General features: G+C 42.4%; 1 protein-coding gene across 2 annotated transcripts in view; it reads right to left on the bottom strand.

Moving 5' to 3' along the window:
• Window positions 1–26,044, bottom strand: part of LOC124553846 (GA-binding protein subunit beta-1-like) — a 169,795-nt gene that overhangs the window by 24,903 nt on the left and 118,848 nt on the right. For both annotated transcript variants that reach the window (XM_047127837.1, XM_047127836.1), the window contains exon 5: window positions 10,696–10,845. In XM_047127837.1, the coding sequence (XP_046983793.1) occupies window positions 10,696–10,845 (150 nt within the window). The remainder of the gene's footprint in view (window positions 1–10,695; window positions 10,846–26,044) is intronic.

Below are 26,044 nucleotides of genomic sequence, written 5' to 3'. Positions count from 1 at the left end.
GTTTAATGAGCTTCTACGGCAAGAAGTACCGGTTCACATTCAATTAACGGAAGGGCTCATGATACCGATACCAAAGCCCCGTGGTGGTAAACTGCCTTGTGATTATCGCCCCTTGACCCTCCTTAATAGTGACTACAAGATCTTCATGCGCATCCTGGTTCAAACGGCTCTGAGCACTATGGGACTTAACATCTATGGTAATCAGTCCCCTAGAACTTAGAACTACTTAAACCTAACTAACCTAAGGACATCACACAACACCAAGTCATCACGAGGCAGAGAAAATCCCTAACCCCGCCGGGAATCGAACCCGGGAACCCGGGCGCGGGAAGCGAGAACGCTACCACATGACCACGGGCAGTAGATTTCGAACATGCTTTTGATCGCGTGGATCATGGGTACCTCGCGGCGGTGATGAACAGGATGCGTGTCCCGCCATTATTGACCACTGCTGTGATGTGGCTGCTGCACGGTGCCAGATCAGCGATGGTGGTCAACAGAGGGAGAAGTGAGTATTTTAAGATCTTCAGAGCAGTCAGACAGGGTCGCTCCTTGTCGATCCTCCTTTATGCGATCGCCTTAGAACCGTGCCTGCAGGTCTTCGCCGCCGTCTTACCGGGATCTCCCTACGGCATTTATCATTCAAATGCAGAGCATACGCGGATGACATTGTGTTCCTCGTACGGAATGAGGGGGAGACTCAAGCAGCACTGGATTGCCTACAGACGTATGGGATGGCAGCTGGAAGTGTGGTCAACTACCGAAAATCACAATTCATGCATGTGGGGCGTGGACTAGAACCAGGAACGGAAGGACCGTTACCTGCGGTGCAAACCCTCCGCTGTTTGGGTATCACCTTTCATAAAGAGACAGCGGGAACGGCTGCGGACAACTACCGAAGGCTGTTACTCAGAGCTCGCACGGCAGTGCGACTAAACGCCCTACGGTCGATGGATATGCTGCAGCGAGTGTTACTCGTCAACCTTTATCTCGCGCCCATGATGTGCCACCTGACGCACCTTCTCCCCATAACGCGCACGATGGCTATGCGAATTCAGGCGGCTTTTGGGTACTATGTATGCCTGGGACAACTTTTTAAGGTACAGTACAACAGGCTTACCTTCCCAGAGCGAGAGGGGGGCGTTGGTTTAGTGAACGTGCACGAGAAGGCGCGTGCCATATATATTAATACTATGCTCAAACGGTGGCGCAACGGGAATCACTCGCTTACGGCGACGATCATCGAAGAACTCGTACCAACATCGCATCTTCCTCCAGTCAGTGTCGGCCATATATCGCCACCGTTAACGTATGTGCGCACGTTCATCGTGGAACACGGTTACGTTCGAGAGCGTTTACAGACGTCCCGGCAGTCGACATCGAAGGACGTTTACCATATGCTTCTTCGACAGATCGCCCGGAATAGGGTGGAACGAAAACATACAGCTGTTAACTGCCACGTGGTGTGGCGCACGGTCCACCACCCCCACCTACCTACAACAGCCAGATCAACATGGTACATTGTCGTGAACCGAAAATACCCTACGAATGATAGAAAGTACGCAATACATTTGGCGGATTCGCCCATGTGTCAGCAATGAGGCGTGCTGGATACGGACGACCATCGGCTGGTCTGCGGCGAGGCATTGGCTGTCTGGACTCTCGCAAGAAAGATAATAGCGTTCATGCGACGCACTATCTATACAGCAGTCCCTTTTGACATAGTATTTTTTCCAGAGTGAACGTGTTTTCCGCGTCATAAGACGAACGCAGTGGCGTGGATCACAGGTACGACGGTCCATTACATCTATAGAGACGCACGTACGAACGTACTGAACGTCCTAGATTACTGGCAATACTGGCAAGAAGAACACACAAAACTATTAGGGCTACAAAGGTACAAGGATTGGTATGCCAATTTCCTAGTAACGGTTTTCACGGACCCGCCGTATACTTGGGGTGTGCCGGGTGCGCAAAGATGAGCGGCGGTGCTGTCGTTGTGAAACCGACCAAGTAACGTGATCGGCTAAGAACACCATGCGAGTATGCGACCTAGGAAAAGCTAACGCTTGCACGGTTAGCAAATGGATGTACTTCAAATTTTGTTTTCATATCTATAAATACTTTTCTTTAGTGTGCCGGAGGCGGCCCCACTTTGATTTTGTTGTTACTTCACGCTGCATGGTAGAACGGCAGCGAGGTTCCTTCCAGGACAGTTATCATGTGTCAGGACGTACTTTGTTTATTTTGTGAATAATAAAGGTTTCTGTTTCTCCTACCTTCCTTAATAAAAAAAAAAAATAATAAAACATCCTCACTCCTGACAAAAAAAGTGGTTACCTAGTTTAAAAAAGAAAGATGGATAAAAAAAAGATTGATAGGCTGTGAATCCTAAGGGCCCGGGTTCGATTCGCAGCTAGGTAGGAGATTTTTTTTCCGCTCGGGGACTGGGTGTTGTGATGTCCTAATCATCATTTCATCCCCATCGACTCGCAAGTCGCCGAAGTGGCGACAAATCGAAAGGCTTGCACCAGGCGAGCGGTCTACCCGACGGGGGGCCCTCGCCAGGCGACGTCTAATTACCAACTAGGTCTATGACCAAAATGGCATTTAACTAATGGTCCACTAACATTATCAACATCGTTATAACTTATGAGTCGTCCGGAGTCAGTGTTCACGGCAGAATTATCACCAAAAATGTCACATCGACAGAGATGACTCCTCCCAGCAATGTTACACGCAACTGACGCGGAAGCACGTATTGCAACATTAAAAGGACACCAGGTGTCTGCGTGAAAAGGGTTCATCACGAGAAATCTCACGAAATCAGCTTGCACGGTTGGCAAAGGATACGTCTAAGCACCAGAAACAAAAATTAACTACGGAATAATCCCATATCATGGAACTGGTCTAAACGTTCTCCATCCCTACTAACGTCCGTATTTTCTCATTCCAGTTCACACCACTTTGCCACATTGTCCCTTGATATTTAATCGATGTCCCTTTCTCAGCCAGCACCCCCATTGATACTGTGCTCTTGCATTAACACATACTTTACTAGCTGCTATTCGTCACATCAAATAAAATTCATTCTAAGCCATCTTGTATATTTCTGCAGGCATTATGCGATGACACTTTCCCATACACTACAGTCTCACCAACACACAGTCGCAGATTTCTGCTGTCAGATCACTTACGTATAAGGAATACAAAAGCGGTCCTATCACACTTCCTCACACTGTAGCCTCATCTCTGCTGAAAACTAGCAGTCGAGGTCAACACAACTGGTGGCTCTTTTTACCCTTCTTCTACACAAGACTCACCAGTGCTTTATTCCAGTCCCTCGTGACTTCGATGTGGAAGAGCGATTGGCGATAAATGTGAGTTAATTAAAGGGACCATAAAGTGAAGTATCCGCTGTAAAATTCCATCCAGACCTGGCGGATTACTTGATTTCAACTCCTTCAGCTGATTCAGTACAGCGGAGGTGGCTACTACTACGTCCTCCATACGGGCATCTGAGTGCCTTCAAACGACAATATGTTGTTGCTGTTGGGATGTTTAAGGGGAACTAAACAGCTTAGGTCATCAGTCCCGACAATATGTCAAAGTAATCTTCCTGTGTGGTTGATATCCTGTACATGAAATTTAAAACTTCTGCTTTCATTTTCATCTCATTTATTGGGACATCGTACCTGTCAATGAGTGACTCGATTGAAACTCTCGACCCATTTAATGATTAGTCCCAACTTAAATCATGTACTGTGTTAGATTTTTCGCTAAGACTTGGCTGTCTAGTTTGTTGTGTGCATCGTACGTCAGTGTTCTGATAGACACATGAATTGCTACTAAATTTGGGTTGTGGACATTTATGCGTTCTTTTTCGATCACTCTAGCCTCCCTCGGCATTTTCTGAGTTTTGTTATTCAACCATGGTTGGTCTTTTACAAGCTTAATGCATTTATAGGCACATTTACGATTTGTGCAGAAACCAAATGGTAGTTATAAGAGTCGAGGGGCATGGAAGGGAAACAGTCGTTGGTAAGGGAGTGAGACATGGTAGTAGCCTATCCCCAACGGTAATAAATCTCTGTATTGAGCAAGTAGTAAAGGAAACAAAAGAACAATTTGAAATAGGAATTAAAATCCATGGAGAAAAAATAAAAACTTGGAACATTGCCGATGACATTGTAATTCCGTCAGAGACAGCAAAGGACCGAGGAAGGTCAGTTGAACGGAATGGACAGTGTCTTGAAAGAAGGATATAAGAGGAACATCAACAAAAGCAAAACGAGAATAACGGAAAGTAGTCGAATTAAATCAGGGGGTGGTGAGGAAATTAGACTAGGAAATGAGACACTTAAAGTGGTAGATGAGTTTTGCTATCTGGGGCGCAAAATGAATAATGGTCGAAATAGAGAAGATAAAAAATGTAGACCCAGCAATGGCAAGGAAAGGGATTCTGAAGAATAAAAATTCGTGAACGTTGAGTAGGGATTTAAGTGTCAGGAAGTCTTTCGTGTGGAGTTTATGGAAGTGGAACATAGACGATAAATAGTTTATACAAGAAGATAGTAGTAGTTTTTAAAATGAGGTGGTACATAAGAATGCTGAAGATTAGATGCGTAGATCATGTGACTAATGCTGAGAAGAGTAATTTGTGGTACACCTTGACTAGAAGAAGGGTTCGTTGTTAGGATATATTCTGAGGCATCAAGGGATCAGCAATTTAGTACTGGAGGGAAGCGTGGAGGGTAAAAATGGTAGAGGGAGACCAAGAGATAAATGCACTAAGCATATTCAGAAGGATGTAGGTTGTAGTAGTTACACGGAGATGAAGAAGCTTGCACAGGATCGAGTAGCATGGAAAACTGCATCAAACCAGTCTTGGGACTGAAGACCACAACAAGAACAACACCTCCCTTGGACTATTTACAGTCAGTCTACACTTTACTCAAAATTCCTCTATGTCCATTCAATCGGAACTAAATATTGTATAATAATTATCTGAGTAGGATGCTAACAATTGTACTACTTAATGATCTGTCCAGTTTAAATACACTCTATATCTTCTTGATGAACTTCAGTTATCATTGATACTGCAACGACTTAATGATCGCAAGTATCATATCCCTAATGATACTAACCATAAGATCACACCCAACTTTAGTTTCGACATCTAAAATATTTCCATTGCTTGTGGTTTGTTGAACCAGTCGCTGAAGACAGTTTTCAGAGAACATTTGCACTGAGCACCGAAAGCAGTGTAGGGGGACTAAAATATGCTGACAGTGACTTGGGTTGCGCTGGGCTTACAAACGCGGACCTGGGCGTTCCAGAGTGGTCGAGCAGGGGGTGCGGAGTATGGAGGCAATTCTTGACAACACTGTACTGGAGCCACCTGGTAGTTGAAGGAAAAGCCAGGAGTATGCAGAGCAGCATTCGCTCCCAACATGTGGACGAACATGACCTACTCGTCACACTGCAAGTTCGACTGGATGAGCAGACACAATCTGTTAAATCACCTGTCGTTTAAACATTCATTGCTATGATCAGCAGTTCAGTCTCATTACGCTTAAAGCTCCTTTGAATTAAAAAATAAAATGGGCGAATATTATTCATCAGACTTAAAGGCGGAGTGAGACGAAAAGTGCTGATGGCGACTTGGACTGCACCAGGCCTGCAAAAGTGGACCTCGGCGTTTCGGAGGGGTTGAGGGGGGTTGGGGTGCGGAGAACGGATGCAGTTCTTGGCAACACCGTACTCAAGCCACCTAGTAGTTGAAGGTAAGGCTGGGAGTATGCAGAGCAGCATTGGCTCCCAACATGTGCACGAACATGAGCTACTTGTCACACAGCGAGTATGACTGGATGGAGCTGCAAAATCCCTTGTGCTTCAAACATTCATTGCTATGATCACCAGTTGAATCTCATTTCGCTTAGAGCCGCTCCATTCTTAAAAAAAGAAAATGTGCAAATATTTTTCATCAGACTTTAGGGACTCCACAGCTCCTTTCCAGCACTTCGTCAAAGACGGCGCCCCTTCAGAATTTCGACAAAATCACCTTCACCATCATATCGGAAACAGTGGACCTAGGGATGTTCAGAAGTGTGGAAATCTTGCGTACAGACGTATGACACTAGTTACACCCAATCACCTGAGCACTTTCGAAGTCTGTGAGTTCCATGGAGCGTCCCATTCTCCTCTCTCACGATGTCTAATTACTACTGAGGTCGCTGATATGGAGTACCTGGTTGGAGGTGGAAGTACAAACGTATGTTTTTGGTGGTGTCTGGATATGTTTGACAACATAGTGTAGAATATGTACTGAATGTAGCACTATTTTCATCAGATGATGGTTTTAGCTTGTGTGTCATCGATGGGTCTGTAGGACACACAGATGGTCAGATCTTAGTTGCTACATATTACTTTGTGTTATTCCATACCTGGTATCTAAAGGAAACAAAAAAATAAATCTCAAGTACGAAGAAACTAAAAATAAAAACAGAAAAGGACATACTCTGCCAGACACCTAGAAAGACGACGTCGGTTTTGATCCAGTGATGTCATGTACTAAATGGTGGATAGTGGATGTACTGATAATGGTTTCAGTGTCATTGGGCAACATATAGCTTAGCGCCATAGCTAATAGGGTGTCATCTGAGTGTACCCTATAACAGTGAATACTCACAGCCAGAAGGTTGAGAGTGGTACAAACGTTTTAAGCAAGCAGACAATGATATCACAGAGACACACTTGTTCTTCCTGCAGCCAACTGAGCGAATTTGGAAGGGGTCAAATTGTGGGCTTTTGAGTGGCGGGATTGTCCTTTTAGAGAACTGCCACATAACGTGGACGTATGGCATCAATTGCTTTCGATGCAGATATCGGTAGTCAGCTGAATATTCTCACACTCATAAATGCAGTCTTGGATGTCCATGCAGCACAGACGCCCGTCTGGATCGTAGTATTTTAAGGGCAGCAGTGGTGGATCGTACAGCTACCACACTACAGATAAGAGATCTTGTGAGCCCACATGTGTCAACACGTACTGTTGTGAACTGGTTATTAGCAGTGGGGCTGCAGGCATGCACACCTCTAGCCCATCTTCCATTTGTGAACACGATCGACATGCATATGCATGACTCGACTGGTGCTGTCAGAGGATCGTTTGGAGCAGGGAATGACGCATTGTGGTCTCCAGCGATGAAAGTGGATTATGCCTGCATGCAAGTGTTGGTTATTTGTGCATACAATATAGATATTGTGAGTGCTACATTGTAGAGTGAATTCGTCCAAGACACTCTGGTCCTACCCCAGATGTTATGGTCTAGGTTGTGACAAGCTGCAGTTCTCGTTCACCTTAGGCGTTTCTGAAAGGGATGCTACTCAGCACTCAGTATTAGCAGAATGTTGTTAGACCTTTTCTTTTTCCATTCTTGCATCAGAAATATGATGTGTTATTCCAACAGGACAATGCACACCAGCATTCTGCCTGTAAATCTCAATATACTCAGTTCTGTATTCTGCCCACTCATCTAACGTAGGGTGCCTAGGAAAGCTGCTTCCTCGGATTGCTAGACAATAATTCAACCAAATCGTATTAATGGAGTTCATTATAAAACTTAACGAGATATTGACGTAGCGACAGATGAACATAAGCAAGCTCTTCAGTACACATAATTCGTAATACAAGTGAACGGATACAGTTTTTACGTCACTGCTGTAGCGTTTGTAGGTCGGCTCGAGTTCAACACAGGCCACAGCCAGGCGGAGCAGCGCTTGTATTCTTCTCACGTAGAGGGCACTCTTGTATCAGTGCCGTACGTCCGTCAGTGTGCTATTGGCTGACGCCGCCTCACAGCCCTCTCTGCCGTAACGTTCCTGGCCGATGTGCCAGCGCTTCATATTACACTGAAACGCTCTGTAAGACACGGAGCAACTTCCCTCCCGGCATAATACCCAGACAAATCTCCTAGGGAGCAAGTGTGGGATATGAATTATGAGACTCGTCAACTAACAACTCATACAGAACTACACAAACAGGTCGAGCTGATGTGGCATAACATACCCCAGGACAGTATTCGCCATCTGTTCAGTTGACTGGACGCAAGAGTCAGCACCTACATTGGTGCTGTGGAGGCTAAAGCATGTACAAATGTGGGTGTTTCACTGTGGTCGATGCCTGGTACCACAGAACTGTCTGTGCTATCAATCTTTAAGTGTAATCATTTCATGTACCCCATATGCACTGTTGCAACAATAAAGCTTGAACGAAATGGAAACTTCTTAAGTGGTGCACTATTTTTTCCCATAGTGTATTATAACAGCGATATATTATGAGAGGACGTTGCCGTGTATGATGCCATTTCTTTGGGACTACAGGTTGCGTAGAAAGGGGGAAAAGAACATCCGAGTGCTCTGAGAACACAAGGGGACTGGGCCTAATTGGGCCACTTTAAAGTGACAACTGCATATCGCGTTACGTCTTTATCATAGTACTTTAATATTGCATGACAAAGTGAGTAGGCAGCAAATAAACGGGATCTCTTCAAATCATTATGCACAGATTTAGCATAATATAAAACAAACAAGGCAATAATTTGTCTTAAAGTAAGAATAAATGGCAGTTACTCAATTTTGAAGGAAAGGTATGACACTGAGTGTCGAAACTGAACGCTATTCACTCTATGAATCCAAAGAGTGAGGTAGAAACAAAAAAACTGGTAAGTAAATTGTTACCAGGCTCCTATTTCAAAATTCGTAATGCACTGCCAGACAAAAATTTGACTTACTTCCAGGACGAAATTCAGTCATCAGTTGCAAATATATTTTGTGGTGCTGTACAGGTTTCGATAAATTAATTTGTCATCTTTAGATGCGTACAAAATTATGCTCACCATAGATCTTGGCTACACATTTATGTGAAGCATAAAATGTGTTTCAAATAATCACACATAATATGTACATTTCTAGGCATACCATGGCAGTAAGCTTCTATGAAGGAGATATTGATATCTACTAAACATACATTAAGTAAGTTTCTGTAATATTAAAGTTTTAAACATAGCTGCGTGGTCAGCGACCGTTTACAAAGTAAAATTAAAGCAATAAAACCCCTCGGTCGCAAATATTAAGTCTTTTGACCTAGTTTCGGCACTACTAAGAGTGCCTTCATCAGAAGTAGAACATTCAAACTGGCCTATAACGTAAGTACAAAAATTATGCGACATTTTTTTGTATTAGTGTAAGTACTGGCTAACAGTACAAGAAAGAAACAGTACTTACATGTCGTGTATAAAATAAATATGAAGCGATAAAGCTGTAGTCACAAAATCTTTGAAGTTGTATTTTTCTGTAATATACTTTTTATGCTTCACATAAATGTAGAGTCAAGGTCTAACGATTTATAAAATCACTAATTTTGTAGGCTTCTGAAGATGACAAATTGATTTGCCGAAACCGGTAAAGCGTAATAAAACTTATTAGCAACTGATGGCTGAATTTTATCCTGAAAAAATAGTACCAGAGTTGCTGAAAATTACAATCACAAATAAAATAAAAGAGAAAGTGCGATTTCAATATAACTTCATACACATACACACCATCAACAGGTATGTAATTAGTTGGAAATGCAGTTCTCTGTGAGTGACAGAATGGGTGTGAGTGTGTAGTACTGTTCAATTTTTAGCATTGTTTCCAGGCCTGATAAGGTAGAATAGTGGCATAAACAGCGCCCTCTGTTGAGCGAACTCTGAATGAGATGGTGATGTCGAGTATTCACGTGAAACAGCATTATTGGCAACTGAGGGGTTTTAAAGAAGCTTTATTGCGAGTCTTCACTTGCCTGGCTGCTCGAATCCTACAATATCCAGCATTTGGGCCATTAGAATGCGATGGGGCCCCATGTTGAACTGCATGGGGGCGTCAGGGCAGGCATAGCAGTCATCAGATCGACCATGTCAGACAACAAGGAGGTAGCATCGCTGAATGAACACAGTTTTAATCTGCCTGGATGTTTCATATCAGCCTGCAATCCACCGCAGAGTGAAAATTTTATTAACATCACCCGGGCTGTAGCTAAGCCATGTCTCTGCAATATCGTTTCTTCCAGGAGTGCTAGCTGGTCTTGCAAGTTATGCTGGAGAGCGTCTCTGAAGTTTGGAAGGCAGGAGGCGAGGTACTGGCGGAAGTTAAGCTATGGAGACGGGTTGTGAGTCGTGTACAGGTAGCTCAGACCATAGAGCTCTTGTCAGCAAAATACAAAGCTTTTTTTTAATTTTTTTTAAATGTGTGAAATCTTACGGGACTTAACTGCTAAGGTCATCAGTCCCCAAGCTTACACATTACTTAACCTAAATTATCCTTAGGACAAACACACACCCATGCCTGAGGGAGGACTCGAACCTCCGTCGGGACCAGCCGCACAGTCCATGACTGAAGCGCCTTAGAACACACGGCTAATCCCGCGCGGCAGACAAAGTTTCTGAGTTCGAGTCTCGACCTAGCATACAGTTTTAATCTGACAGGAAATTTCAACACCCAGTCTAATGATATATCCATTTTCATAACTGGTCATAACCCATATGCTGAATCAAGAGAAAATGGAGAATCAAAGGTATGACACTAAAACTTGAAACTGAACAAGTTCCACTGTGAAGGTGTAAAAAGTGCATGTATGGAGACAGAACTCACCGTAGGAGAGAGACCGTGGTGTCACCAGTTGTGGGGGTGGTGTGGGCGGTTGTCGTCGGCGCAGTGGCGACAGGAGTCCTGCTGTGGTCGCCATGGTCACTGTGCGGCAGAGTGCTGGCTGCCAGTCTGCTCTCTGGAGTGGCTGGAACACTGTATGGAGATCAGCAGGTGTGGAGGTGTACTCACATGGAGGACAGGTAGCAGCCGCCCATAGACAGTGATACTGAGGGCTTGTCCAAACACAAAAAAATAGAACACATGGTGTGAACGACAATAGTCGCTCCACTAAGATGTACCATTGAGGTACAATAAATGATTATATGACATTTTTGGCTGGGAGGCACCACTGGGGAAGTTCAGCCGCCGAGCGCAAGTCTTATTTCAGTAGACGCCACATTGGGCGACTTGTGTGCTGGTGATGAGCATGAAATGATGATGAGGACAACACAACATCCAGTCCACGAGTGGGGAAAATGTCCAACCCTGCCGGGAATTGAACCTGGGCCCACTACATTGTAGGCACGCACGGTACCACTGAGCTAAGCAGTTGGACACCATTGAGGTAATCAGTTCACACATTTTTCCTCCTGAATTTCCCATACCACCAGCTTAGCGTATTAGACCATAGTATGTACGAAATAAACCATAGATAAACGGTATACGCAACGGTCTATACTTATGCTGCACTGATATAGCAACTACTGGGCAGCAAAGTTTGAATGCATATCTACATTATAAGCAATATTACAATGGCTGTAGCCTTTAAATATACTTCATGTGATACTATCAAACAATGGAAAATGTAGGATGGAATGTAACACTTTCATGAGACGGGAAGTAGCTACTCACCATATAGCAGAGATGCTGAATCACAGATGCGCACTACAAAAAGACTCTCACCTTTTTTAGGATAGGTAAGACAGAAAGATGTCAAGTTCTACGAGAGGTCAGGATTGAAACAAATCTTCAGTTTAGGAAAGAAATTAAACAGCACAATTCTAGCGCATTGGATCACCAATCACAGCTATCAATTATAAATTTTCACCAATCACCAGAAATTTTATCTCCACCAAGTTGTATCTCAGTCCTAGGTAATTCCATTGATGAATTAAAGTCACCCAACCCAGTTGACATAATCTGCCTCTCTGAACACCATGTGACCACTGGTATAGGAACTAGGCCTAAGCACAATGAGAAACTCAGACAGGAGAGTACTGCAAATGTTAGAATAAGGAAAGGTTCTCATAAAAGTATAATTAAAAATAATGTAAGTATATTTCATCAAAATATTGGGAGTTTAAAGAATAAAGTAGATGAGCTTCTGGTTTGTTTAGAAGATTTAGAAGCTGAGAATGAAATACATATACCATGCCTGTCTGAGCATCACATTGTTACTGATATGGATAAGGTAAATGTAAGTGGTTATAAGCTCTCTGCACATGTAATGAGAGAAAATATGGAGAAAGGAGGAGTTGCCATATATGTCAAAAGTTATCATTGTGCAAAAAGTATAGAAACAAAAAAGTTTTGTGTAGAGAAACATATAGAAGCATGTGCCTGTGAGCTTAAATTAAATAATGGCACATTTATAATTGTAACTGTATATAGGTCCCCATCAGGAAATTTTCATCTATTTCTGAAAAATTTGGACTCCTTGTTGTGCTATCTGTCAGACAGGGGGAAGCAAATTATTATTTGTGGGGACTTCAATGTAGATTCTCTGAAAGAGGGTAATAGGAAAAATGACCTTGAAGTATTACTTGGTTCTTTCAATTTGACACCCGTTATTGATTTTCCTACTCGGGTGGTAAAGGATAGCAGCTCACTGATAGATAACTTCTTTATAGACCAAGATAAGTTTAACCAGATAAATGCTCAGCCTGTTGAGAATGGTCTTTCTGATCATGGTGCACAGCTGGTTACAATATATGACATAGCTCCATTCAGCAATACTAAACAGTCCTCCAAAGTAGTACGTTCAGTCAACGATTTAACAATTGCAAATTTCAGGGAAAGCCTACAGCAGTTAGACTGGGATGAGGTGTACCGTGAACCTGATGCCAATTTAAAAAATAATTTATTTCATGACATTTTTGTAAATGGATTTGAAAACTGCTTCCCCAAGAAAATAGTTAAATATACTCGTAAGAAACCTTGTAACAAACCATGGCTTACTAAGGGTATAAAAATATCTTGTAACCGGAAAAGGGAAATGTATCTGACAGCAAGAAAGAGTAGTGACTCAGAAACTATCAAAAATTATAAAAACTACTGTGTTATATTAAGAAAAGTTATTAAAAAATCCAGGAGTATGTGTATCATGTCTGAAATCAGCAACTCTGATAATAAAATTAAAACAATTTGGAATATTATTAAAAGAGAATCAGGTCAACCAAGAGCAGAGGAAGACAGTATTACCATCAAATTGAATGAAAACTTTACGAACAAAAAGTCAGAAGTTGAAAATATTTTTAATAATCATTTTCTAAATGTTGTGGATATAGTAGGATCCAGGTGTTCATTAGAAGATGCTAGGCTGTTAATGGAAGAGGCCATACCTATGCAATTTGATACAATTGAAATCTCACCCACTTCTCCCTCTGAAATTAGGAAAATAATAAACTTGCTTAAAAGCAAAAACTCACATGGAATTGATGGCATTTCCAGCAAAATACTAAAAGTTTGTTCTCAACAGATAAGTAAGATTCTCAGCCACCTGTGTAATAGCTCTCTGGAACAGGGCATTTTCCCTGATAGACTGAAATATGCTATTGTTATACCTTTGCATAAAAAGGGGGATAGATCTGATGTCAACAATTACCATCCAATCTCCCTTCTAACAGCTTTATCCAAAATTTTTGAGAAAGTAATGTATTCAAGAGTAGCTTCACATATCTGTAAAAATGAAATACTAACAAAAAGTCAGTTTGGTTTCCAGAAAGGTTTTTCAACAGAAAATGACATATATGCTTTCACCAGTCAAATTTTGAATGATCTGAATAACCGAACACCTCCCATTGGGATTTTTTGTGATCTCTCAAAGGCTTTTGATTGTGTAAATCATGAAATTCTGCTAGACAAGCTCAAGTATTGTGGCATGAGTGGGACAGTGCACAAATGGTTTAATTCGTACCTAACTGGAAGAGTGCAGAAAGTTGAAATAAGTAGTTCTCGTAACATGCAAAGATCAGCACATTCCTCAAACTGGGGAACTATCAAGAATGGGGTTCCACAAGGGTCAGTCTTGGGTCCTTTGTTGTTCTTATTATATATTAATGACTTGCCATTCTATATTCATGAAGAGGCAAAGTTAGTTCTCTTTGCTGATGATACAAGTATAGTAATCACACCTGAGAAACAAGAATTAACTGATGAAATTGTCAATACTGTCTTTCAGAAAATTACTAAGTGGTTCCTTGTAAACGGACTCTCACTGAATTTTGATAAGACACGGTACATACAGTTCCGTACAGTGAATGGTATGACGCCATTAATAAATATAGACCTTAATCAGAAGCATATAGCTAAGGTAGAATATTCCAAATTTTTAGGTATGTCCATTGATGAGAGATTAAATTGGAAGAAACACATTGATGATCTGCTGAAACGTTTGAGTTCAGCTACTTATGCAATAAGGGTCATTGCAAATTTTGGTGATAAACATCTTAGTAAATTAGCTTACTACGCATATTTTCACTCATTGCTTTCATATGGCATCATATTTTGGGGTAATTCATCACTGAGGAATAAAGTATTTATTGCACAGAAGCGTGTAATCAGAATAATAGCTGGAGTGCACCCAAGATCATCCTGCAGACATTTATTTAAGGATCTAGGGATATTCACAGTAGCTTCTCAGTATATATACTCTCTTATGAAATTTGTTATTAACAACCAAACCCAATTCAAAAGTAATAGCAGTGTGCATAACTACAATACTAGGAGAAAGGACGATCTTCACTATTCAAGATTAAATCTAACTTTGGCACAGAAAGGGGTGAATTATACTGGCACTAAAGTCTTTGGTCACTTACCAAATAGTATCAAAAGTCTGACAGATAACCAACAAGTATTTAAGAAGAAATTAAAAGAATTTCTGAATGACAACTCCTTCTACTCCATAGAGGAATTTTTAGATATAAATTAAGAAAAAAATTAAAAAAATAAAAAATAAATAAAAAAATAAAAATGAAAAAACACAAAAAAAGTAGTTATATTAACTTAAGTATGTTGTTAAATTAACCTAATTATGTCATGTATTGGAAAATTCGACTCGTTCCACATCATTACGAAATATCGTATTCATGATCCATGGAACTAGTATTAATCTGATCTAATCTAATCTAATCTAAAGATTTCGGCCATTGGCTTTCGTCAACAATAGACACACATACGCATACACACACAATCATGCAAACACAACTCACAAACACGACTACAGACTCAGGCAGTCTCCCTGTCCATGGCCTCCTCCTTTCCCCCACCCAGTCGCCACTCCCATCATGCACTGGTGCTGCTGCTCCCAGTGTAGCCTCAGATGCATGAGACAGCGGTCGTGTTTGAGTTGCGTTTGCGTGTGTGTATGTGTATGTATGTCTGTTCTTGACGAAAGCCAATGACCAAAAGCCTTAATTGAGAGAGTCTGTTTGTAGTGCGTATCTGTGACTCAACATCTCTGCTATATAGTGAGTAGCTACTTTCCTTCTCATGATATTGTTAATGCGATATTGTGATCATCAGATGGTCTATGTCGGTTCTGTGTTAGACACCTGGCTGTTAGAAATACGGATGTTAAACAAGGCAGAGAACTTCTTGTATGAAGCTATTCTTATGAAAAAGAAAAAAACAGATTTGATTTACGCGGCCCAACGAGAACCCTCACTAAGCAGGTGAACATTGAGCATCAAATGACTGTAAAGTCGAATGAGTACTTGAGGAACTTCAGTAAGGTAAGCTGAGACAGTGTATGCCTGGTAACTGACAACAGGGTGTCACTCTGCTGAAATTAAAAATTCTGTTTCGTTATTGTATTCAGTGTACTCGTACTATCAGACTGTGATTGAGGGATTTCCTGGAGAAGGAAGGAGACAATATGGTAGAAATTAATGAGAAAGAGGTTACGCAATACAACTATCAAAGTACATTTCAGTAAGGACACATGAAACAACGATTGCACATAAGAAATCCTTAAAGTAGTCTGTGAATTTTGGCAATGAAGAGAAGATAGACGCTAATGTCTGTGATGTGAAGTATAACCACTGAAGAAAGTGTGGATGGGTGTGTGTGTGATTTTTTTTCCGTTTCTTAATGTAGTGAAATGTCGTGTGACTTGGGCCTCCTGTTGGGTGGACCGCTCGCCTGGTGTAAGTCTTCCTAGTTGACGCCATTTCGGCGACTTGAGCGCCGATGGGGATCATATGATAATATTGATGATGAAGACCACACAACACCCAGTCCTTGAGCGGAGGAAATCTCCGACGAAGCCAGGAATCGAACCCAGGCCCCTTAGCATGGCATTCTGACGCGCTGTCTCCTCAGCTACTGACACTTAATGTAGAATAATTGGGCTGTGAATTTACGAATGACAGGAAGTGGAGGATATGATAAACGGACGTTATACGAGACATTGATCTTATGATAAGCAGATGGACTCCTACCATGCATTAGTGTGTGAAGCCTGAGGCTGTGGTGAAGTTGATGGTCAGGAATATCAACACAGATTCTATTTAATTTATTAAGTGCTTCTTTGATCAACACTTCTGAATACTGCAAGTATAATAACGTCTACAGATAATGTGTTTGTCTACCAACTCAGAGTCGTCACCTTTGAAAAGTTTCTGAATACTCACACACACATCTGCTGCATGTCACATTGGGTGGCACTTTGGCCACTACGACTGCTGCGCCTCTGAAACGAAGCTGCCTGCTGTTGAGTGACCACAGGAGGTACTCACCCCATCAGCTTTCAACCAACAGCAACCATCGACAGCGCCTACGCCGCTGGATTACATTGTTTCCATTCCTAGACTTGATGATTTTCCATGCTCTGCATCGTCAATAGCAGTGTGTACCATCGAGTGATCCAGTGCATTAAGTTTTTCTGTTTGGGGTTGTGAATCCTGGTTTGTCTCTTTGCATGCACAGGAAATGCTTGGTGGCCGTGATCATCAGAAAGGCTCTGGTTATGTTTTAGAAAACGTTTGGTGTGCCTGACCTATGACCAGTTGAATCGTTTAAGGTGGAATCTATGTACCAAACGTTCAGCGAAAGAATCGATAGTCCACCTGCTGAAAACGTGAAGTCAAATAGTGTGTTCAAATTTGACGATGTTGCAGTGAGAAATCAGAAAATATGTATGCTTTCCTCATATATGGTAGTTGATGTACAGCATTTCAGCCAGACATACTCAAGGGTCCAAAAACATTTGATCCGGGATACTGCAAACCTTTCAGGCAGGACAATCTGAATTTCAAGTATGTTTGCCAAACTCATGAAGGAACCGACATGTCATTTGCTGAAATCAGCACCATATGTTGGAATTGATGAGATAAATCGCAATATGATTTTCTGATTATTGATAAAACGAAGAAACTGAATGAGTGGCGATAAAGACCACATTTCGAGGAGATTCTGTATAAAAGCTAGTGTACCGAACTGTGATCGTGTCGGTATACTGTAGGCTATGATCAAATTTTAATGGCTGCAGTGTGCTCAACAACAGAAAAATCGAGACCTACAATGTTAGATTAGGATAACTGCGTCAAGGCAGCAACTCTGAAAGGGGATCCCCAGCTGAATGACAGACTCCGCTCAAGCGAGCAAGCACTCAGCAAAAGGTTAGCGGTATTGGAGGGCATTATCAAGTCAGCAGCTACCACAGGTGAGTTCAATGGCAGAACCCCACAGCAAGTAAGTTGCATTCTGTCTCGAAGTTTGATCAGTAGGCAGCAGGACACCAACAAAACACATGGCCCTACAGGTGTTGAAAGCTACTTGTCAGAAATTGCTTCTCTCGGGATAGCTGGACAGTGAAAAGTGACTCTCTGAAACGTTTAGACCCGTAACCGGAAGTATTTAACAGTTCTTGGTGGTGGTGGCGAATGGTGGTAGTGGTAGTAGTAGAAGAAGAAAGAGAAGTAGAAGAAGAAGAAGAAGAAGAGGAAGAGAAAGAAGGTGTGGACATTCGAAATCAGCCCTGTATTTAGATAAAGTTACATATATGCGTAACGAAGAACACCTTAAAGTCGAGGGAGTTTGAATGGACATCTGGTTTAGTGGACCCAAAAAAATCAAACCTTTAAAAGTATTTTCTGAAAGGGAAATATTGCTGACATTTTACGTATGACTGCCGTACAAAAGCGAACACTCCAAAAAGACCATCAAAAATCAGTAGGATATACATACATTAACGTTATTAGACCAATGTTAAGCGGCGAATTTCGCGTAACAAAAACATGTATCGGCTCCAACTACTGACGGCATGAGCATCAGCGAATACAGGGCACACGAATGCTTCTCAGAGCTACGAGAAAGTCGCATTGTTGAACGATATTAGTGGAGACGGTGATTCATAAACTTCATGAGTGCGATCGCAGAATCTCCCAGGGCGGAAGAGCTATAATACATAATTTGGATGATCAGGCCGATCTCGTGGATGCAACAGAAAACTCATGACTGAATGCAGGTTGAAATACATCTTAATGATCACAGGTATGTGTTCCAGATTTTCCTGGGCAGCTCCTCTGAAGGCAAAGACAGGGAGTAACGTGGTGCAGCCGTTTGAACAATTTCTTCAGAACGGTAGGAATTGGTGTCCAGACAAACTGCAGAATGATCACACAGCTGAATATTACAGTAAGTACATCATGCTCGTAATGGAGCGATAAGGGATAAACCACTATTCAACATTCTCCGACATGAAAGCGAGTATTGCAGAGCGTATGAGCAGAACCAACGGCCTTACCTCAGTGGCAACCCCAGTTCCCGCAAGATCAACGAAGTAAAGCGCTGTCAGGTTGGGCTATCTCTTCGATGGGTGACGATCCGGTCTGCCAAGCAGCTATTTGACTGAGGGGCTACTTGACAGAGAAGTAGCTGCTCCGGTCTCATAACCTCATAACGGCTGGGAGAGCAGTGTGCTGACCACATGCCCTTCTGTATCCACATCCAGTGACACCTGTGGGCTGAGGATGAAACGGCGGCCAGTCGGTATCATTGGGCCTTTCTGGGCTGTTCGGGAGGAGTTAACCATTAAGAACCATATGTGGATGGCTTGCACACATGTCGAAACATTCTCCAACAAATTATTGGAGTGTATAACCGAACTGAAGACAGCTGTCGATGGACATGACAATGACTTCTGAATACAGCGTACAAGTGGATTAAGATGGTGGATCCACGCAGTCAGAAAGTCATAGTAGGTGGTTTAGTGCTTATTTCAAAATCCAAAATTGTGTCTCAGAAGTCTTACTTTCCTAGCTGCTCAACGGAGACCTTTACAGTGTCCAGAGCACAGGGGACAAACGCGAGAACACACACCTTAAAGAACAGCGCTGGTGAATAAATTGCAGGAAGTTTTTACAAAGAGGAATGGCACAAAAGTTCCGGGTTAAATGTGTTTCTCGTAGAATCAGTCATAAGGATAGAGGGAACAGCGCGTTAGTGATATGTCTTCGATTTTAATAATTACTAATCAGCTGTGTAAATGCTCGAAACTGCGGTACAATAGGGTGTGCAAACCTCATATAACGCAGTAGCTTTCCATGGGTGCTAGTAAGGTAACCAGTGGAGGTGGTGGTGGCATACTCGATAAACTGCCAGTCGAGCGATTAATGACAGCTGCCTACATCCAAGGACCCACATGAGCCTTTCTGTACAAGGTAAGTGGCCAATCATCTAATAAATGAACCTCTTCTGGAAAACGTATGTTCTTCCTAGGCATCATAGCTATGTTGTATGTAAGCATTCAGCGCCTCAGGTGGGTGAGGGCACTTTCATGCGACTGGCTGCCAGGATCACGGTGGCCATCAGCAGTATCATGGTAGTGTGTGGGCAGTACTCTTCAGGTAGTAGCCAGCTCTTGGCCAGGGCTCAGAGCAGATGGGTACTAACCTATGTTAGCTGCTTGCATGCATAAGACTCTCCATGTAGTGGTGGCCGCTATGCTGTTGCCAAGTTGTGACCACTGCTCATTGCTTCTGCAACCTCTGGAGTATTTTATTCGCCACCAGGTGTTCGGTAGCACACATAATGCGATACACTGTGCACTCACACTGAAACATAACACCACCAGTGCTGTGTGTAGGCTACGTCCATAACAGAAGCGTGATAGTGATGTGGCAGTGTGGTGGGAAAATAAACTATTATCTTGATCATGGGATACTGCAGACAAGTTCTGAGTTACCCACACCTATGAATGCAGGAGTCGATTTGACCATGCAGTGATGTGTTCCTGGAATGAGTCGCGCTCATATATTTGACAGGCGTCATCTCCTCAAGCTAGTGTGTTAGACTGCACAGAGCTACTCATTGGCGGTTCTCAACTCGCTATCCCGCCATTCCTCTCTCTCATTATGTACTGAGCAAACTGGTTAGTGCTTCTCAACAGTTGCTGTCCTTTCATTCTTTCCCACTGCTGTTACAACCGTTCTTCTTCAAACCTAGACCCTTTCAGCATTATGAAGCACTATGTTGCTGTTTCAACATAGGTATACAAACGTAATTTCAGCTCTCTTCTCTATGTGTGTGTTTCCTTCCTTTATAACTTCCTATCAGATGGCAAGTTTCCTTCTCCTCCCTCCATTGTAGTTCTGAGCATCCTGTCGCCTATGTTGAGCACCTGTGCATTTCAGGATCTGGTTAGGCAGACTTGCACTCCTGAGGAAGGCTTCTGTTTGAATTCTGATTCATGTGAATGTGACTACGAGTTTCTCTCCCCTCTCTCCATCTTCAAATGAGTATATGCATAGATGTCTAACAATACGCATTTTATTTGTGTCTTTTGCAGAAATCTTCAGTCAGATCAAGGAATTGGGGATGGATCCACTGCCACAGCTGAGTCCAGTGACAACTGGCTTGACTCCAACTCAGAGTACCATCCTCATTACTGATGACAACAACAGGCAGGAGATACCTTCTGAGTCCACCCCATGGCAGATAACACCAAACATCGAATACCACAGATATAAGCAGTAGTTCTCCTACCACTCAACACAAAAATTGCATTCTAGCGCTGCTAATGGTATGTGTTCTTGTCTGCTTATAGGTGCACTCAACAATGAGTACCAGGTGAATTTCTTGACCCTTTTCTTCAACATTAGTTCATGAAGCATGATGTTGTCCATCAAATAGAGAATGTATGAAATAGTTGTCCTCATTCTTCTTCTATCAACAAACACAACAGCATGCATTGATTACTAATGTTATGTGTTCTATTCACTGTTTGCTGGTGCACTCAATGCACACGTCCAGGTTGACCAACTTTTGTTGGAGGTAGCGACTAATAAATTCCCTTTGACTCATTCAGAGGCAGTGAACGTTATTAGAAACACTGTAGACGTCCACATACATCTTCATTTTATAAAAGTATGAATGATCCTTTATATTTTTCCTCCTCCTCTTTGTGCAGATTATATGGAGTAGATTATGGGTGGTAGACTCGCACATGTAGCAGCAGCAGGCCCACTGACAATGGTACAGCTGCATCTGGCTGTGCAGCAGCCCTGCCCACCATATGTGTTCCAGTAGTTCTCCTGCCATCCATGATGCAGCCTGGGCGGTTGAGAGACACTTCTGATTTTGAATGTACGTGGAAACAGTATAGATCCCTACATACTCTGTTTTTTTTTGAAATTATGTATGATAATATTGGTTCCTCCTTCTGTCTTTGTATGTGATATGTGGGAGAGGTAGTGTGGTGGACATGTGCGTCAAACAGGAGCTGGTCGACCCATGATGATGCAGCATGCTCCACAGCCGCCCATGACGCACCCACAGCACCAGCAAGAGCAGCAGCATCAGTAGCAGCTGGTCACTGCAGCTACTCATTGGTGGTTCTCAACTCACTATCCCGCCAGCAGATGCAGCAGCAGCCTGCCCCATTGATGATTGTGGTGATGTACTTATGGCTGACCACGAGGTATTCCAGATATAGTGTCATCTGTGGTACAGCAATGGCTGTCAAAGTTCCAGACCTGCCTGTGGCACTGCTGTTCAGTTCTGGCCTGTTTGCCCATCTCGCAAGAGAGGTGAACTGTTGTGGTATCATGGGGTGAGTTGATCGCAGAGTAATTCAGAACTCTTAATAAGAGTTTTATGTTCGGTCTTTTTCCTGAGATGCAGGGAAGAGAGTCTGGTGAGGCACATAGCCATGTACTCCACCTTAATTTTTACTCACATGCTTTTGATCCAGGTATTGGAGGTCCAGTTGCATCTCTCTTCCAAAAGATGTCGCTGCAAAACATGCGTGCTTTTATGTCTGGAATACTGCCAAAGGGAATGTATATTGCATAACATTGGCGTTTATGGCCAGCAATAGAAATTACCCTATGTCATTCGAATACATACAAAACATCCAGTGTCCCCTGTTGTCGTAGTGTCCACGGCATTTTCTGTAAATCTGTAGGACATTCAAAATTTGAGATGCAGAACTCCTATTATACGATTCATGTGTGCACCCTCGGAGATAATGACCCAGCCAATGAACACGACCATGAGCAGACTGAACAACAATTAAGTGAAGCATAAAGCAAGGGGACTGCACTACTTCTTCAAGTTAGCCAGTAAGTGTTCCAGATTCAGTGGCCTGTCTCTAATACCTGAGTGCATTTTGAATAAAACACATGCCATGCTTGTTTCTGCCCACATGTCCAAACACTGTGGTACACGACATTTCTGAAATAGATGTCTCAAGTCATTCAGCAAGGGTGACTATCTTGAAACACACTTCATTGACTGCCCAATCCATGAACTGGTACATGTGGAAAAACTTACCGAAGAGAAAAAGTTCTTAAAATGTAAGAACGACCACCACCAGAAGCGATGTTCCTTAGTTATGTACTCCGTTCTCGAGTGCCTCATAGTTCCTGTGACACATTCTGAAGGCGATCCCCCTGCCTTCCAAATCATCTACATAGAATGGCTTGTACCATATGCAGCATACATTGCATGCATGTATGACTCTAGTCTCAACAAATTCAAATTTATGTTGCGGAAAATCCTGGGAGAGGTGGATGCTCACTGACCTCTAAGAACTTGTGTGGGAAGCTAATTATGCTCATAGTGAGAATGTCCCCATGACCAACTCAGAGCAGAATAATCCATTGTTTGAGAATGCATTTGATTGCTGTATTTGTGGGGTGCTGTTTGATAGAGATGAGGAATCTCCTCGTCGTGACCATTGTCACCTAACAGGGAAATTCATTGGAGCACCTCACAACACATGCATTTGGAAGTACCAGCTGCCATGGCAAATACCCATCTTTTTATATCATTTCATTTGGTATGATAACCACTTTCTGGTTCAGTTCATGGGTGATTTCTCGTTGAAAACTGATCAGGTCTATGTCATTCCTAACACTGTTGAAAAGTACATCTCATTTTCGAAGAGAATCATGCCAAGAATAATGCTTTGCTTCCTGGATTCGCTTCACTTAATGCATGTGTCTCTTTAGATATATACTGAGCCAATGTATTTTGAGGATATGCAAATCACCAGTGCCACAGATCCAGATGATCGAAGTTTCACCTTGTGACGAAGAAGAGTGGGTTTCCTTATAAGTACTTGGATTCGATGGTGTTCGGTATGCCTTCATACACAGTGGTAAGGAAAGGTGGCAAACAGAGGCAGGCGGCAGCCATTGTCATAAGAAAGCTGGACGGGAGCAGAAGTGATAAGTGAACAAGTAACACAACAAAAAGATTTACTTCACTTGTATTTCACCAAATATGCAAAGACTTATTACAAATGATGTAATAAGATATAGAGTTCAGCTCATACAATAGCAAAAACTATGACGTGGGAGCTGTGACTTGGCGGAATTGGAGTGGCATCCGTAAGGAAGAGGCTCCAAGTGCGAGCAGGCTGAGCCACTGTCACTAGCCATCCCGTATTGCAGCAGCAAAGAGCGCTCAAAGTACACCTGCTGAACACATAGCTCGCCATGGTGGCTGGGTCCACCAGATTCCATGGTATCACTATCGGAATCAGATAGAAACATTCAATTCAATTGGTATGATGTCCATGATGTAGCAGTGATACATGATATCACCAATGGAGAGAATCAATGAAACTACATTGCCAACTCAGCTGCATTCTCCAGTGAAACAATAAACATTATCATAACGGATGTGGAGTATGAGTATACAGTTTGTATTTGACTGGAGTTTGGCATCACTGATTTAAACGAGTATGCCAGATGATGCGGAACGCTGACATACACATGCTCACGGAAATATTCAAGAAGTTCTGGAATGTACACATGAGCATATGCTTTTTGGATACTGTCTTCCTCTTGATGGCACCTGGGCTTTCGTGGGATGCAATGTTAAGGAAGATCTTTGTCAACATTGTTCTGCTGACCAATACTGACATGTTGCTCTTCTTAAAATGTGGGATTCACTGGGGATTTGCCAGTGCATGGCAAGATACGCCAGGGCGAATAACCCATAAATAAGTGAGGAGGAGTGCAGGCCATCTGGCAATTTAAATTACAACCTTTACCTGGTTGTCAAGCATCCATATGAACAGTCCATGTAATGAAGTATACCTTCTGAAGGGTTCTAGTGGCTGTCCAAGAAGAAAATCGACAGTTTGAAGCACGAGATCCATGAAGCTGAGGATTGTGGTGAGGGGTATGGTCTAAGGGTAGAGCTGGAATATCCCACCAATATTCATGAAGAGCGCAATGTCTTTTTTCTATGTTTCTTCACCAGCTGGTGCTTGTCCATGTTTCCCCTGTATACAGCGTAAACAGAACAGAAACCATTAACGAAATACCAAAGATATCGAAAGAGCTGTGTATATTGTACACAGAAAGAGCTGATTCATTGAAATCTAAATATACTAAAAGAAATGCTGGATATATTGAATGTAGCGATTATATTGGAAATGTAGTAACCATGTTGCATCATTAATGTAAGTGACAGTCAAAAGTCATCAAAAATAGTACCTTGTAAATAAAGCCAGTATGTGTGTGAGTCCAGTTTGGGCTTCCACGTCTTGTGAATGGTGTAAACTCCCGGAATTTCCCAGGATTTTCGGATGTGTTGGAGTCTTGGGAACTATTTATGTTAAGATCCGTATTGGTGTGTTTATGTTGAAATTCACAGTTAAGATAGATTATAATTTCTCTGTGTCAGCTATCAAAGGTTGTCAATGCATAAATCTGGATTAGTTCTTCAGTGGAGTCAAAGAAAGTTTTATTTTGAGTTTGCAGACCAAGAATTCTTTAGTTTTGTAAGCATATGGTGAATCGAAGAGCAGGGCATCAAATACAATTTACCAGTTCAGTTAACACCGATTTTCCAGATTATGACTTTTAACACTCCAGCTGAATAAACAGACTGTGGGTTTCTGTGTAGGATTTAGGGATATGCTTATTGACAGACTAGATGAGGAGCAAAGAACATTACTGAATTTACAGGCAATATTCTCGCAAAGGATTCCCAAACAGACTGCTCCCACCTAAAGCGCGTTCAGATGAGATGCTATGGAAGCGTGTTAGAAAGTAATCTAATTCCCTATACTGCCCCCCCCCCCCACCTGTATGTTTATGGTGCCTAAGCCACATGGCAGGGTGATACCAGATATGTACTATCAGGCCCTGAATGAGAAAGTAGTTCTTCAATCTTTAACCCTTCCTTATTTTCAGTCATGCTTCTCATAGTTACAAGGGATAAAGGTCGTCACTGCCTTTGACCTACATGGAGCCTATTATCAAATTCCGCTGGCTGAGGAATCTAAGCATACCACGGCCTGTGCAACGGTTTATTCACAGTTTGATTTTAGCACAGTCCGATTTGGGTTGTCTACAGTAGCAGGCGCTGACTGGTGTACTAGATAAGATTTTTCTGACCTTAAATCCCGCTCTGCCTATCATTATTTTGATTATTTGGTGATCTTCAGTGAGAAGTTTCAGAGCAAGTAGGCCACATCATGCAGATGATTCAGCTGCTGCATAGGACTGTGTTTTTGGTTAAAATTTCCAAACCTACTTTGCTCATCCAGAAATCTCATTCATAGTTCACATTGTTTGTGATCAAGATATTACCGCCAATCAGAGTTAGAGAAAGGCTATTTATTCTTATCCCAGAGCTTAAAATGTACAAGCAGTGGCCCATTTTGTGGGGA

The sequence above is a fragment of the Schistocerca americana genome, chromosome 11 (genome assembly GCF_021461395.2).
Source record: "Schistocerca americana isolate TAMUIC-IGC-003095 chromosome 11, iqSchAmer2.1, whole genome shotgun sequence".
NCBI lineage: Eukaryota > Metazoa > Arthropoda > Insecta > Orthoptera > Acrididae > Schistocerca > Schistocerca americana.
This window is presented reverse-complemented; position numbering and strand designations above follow the sequence as displayed.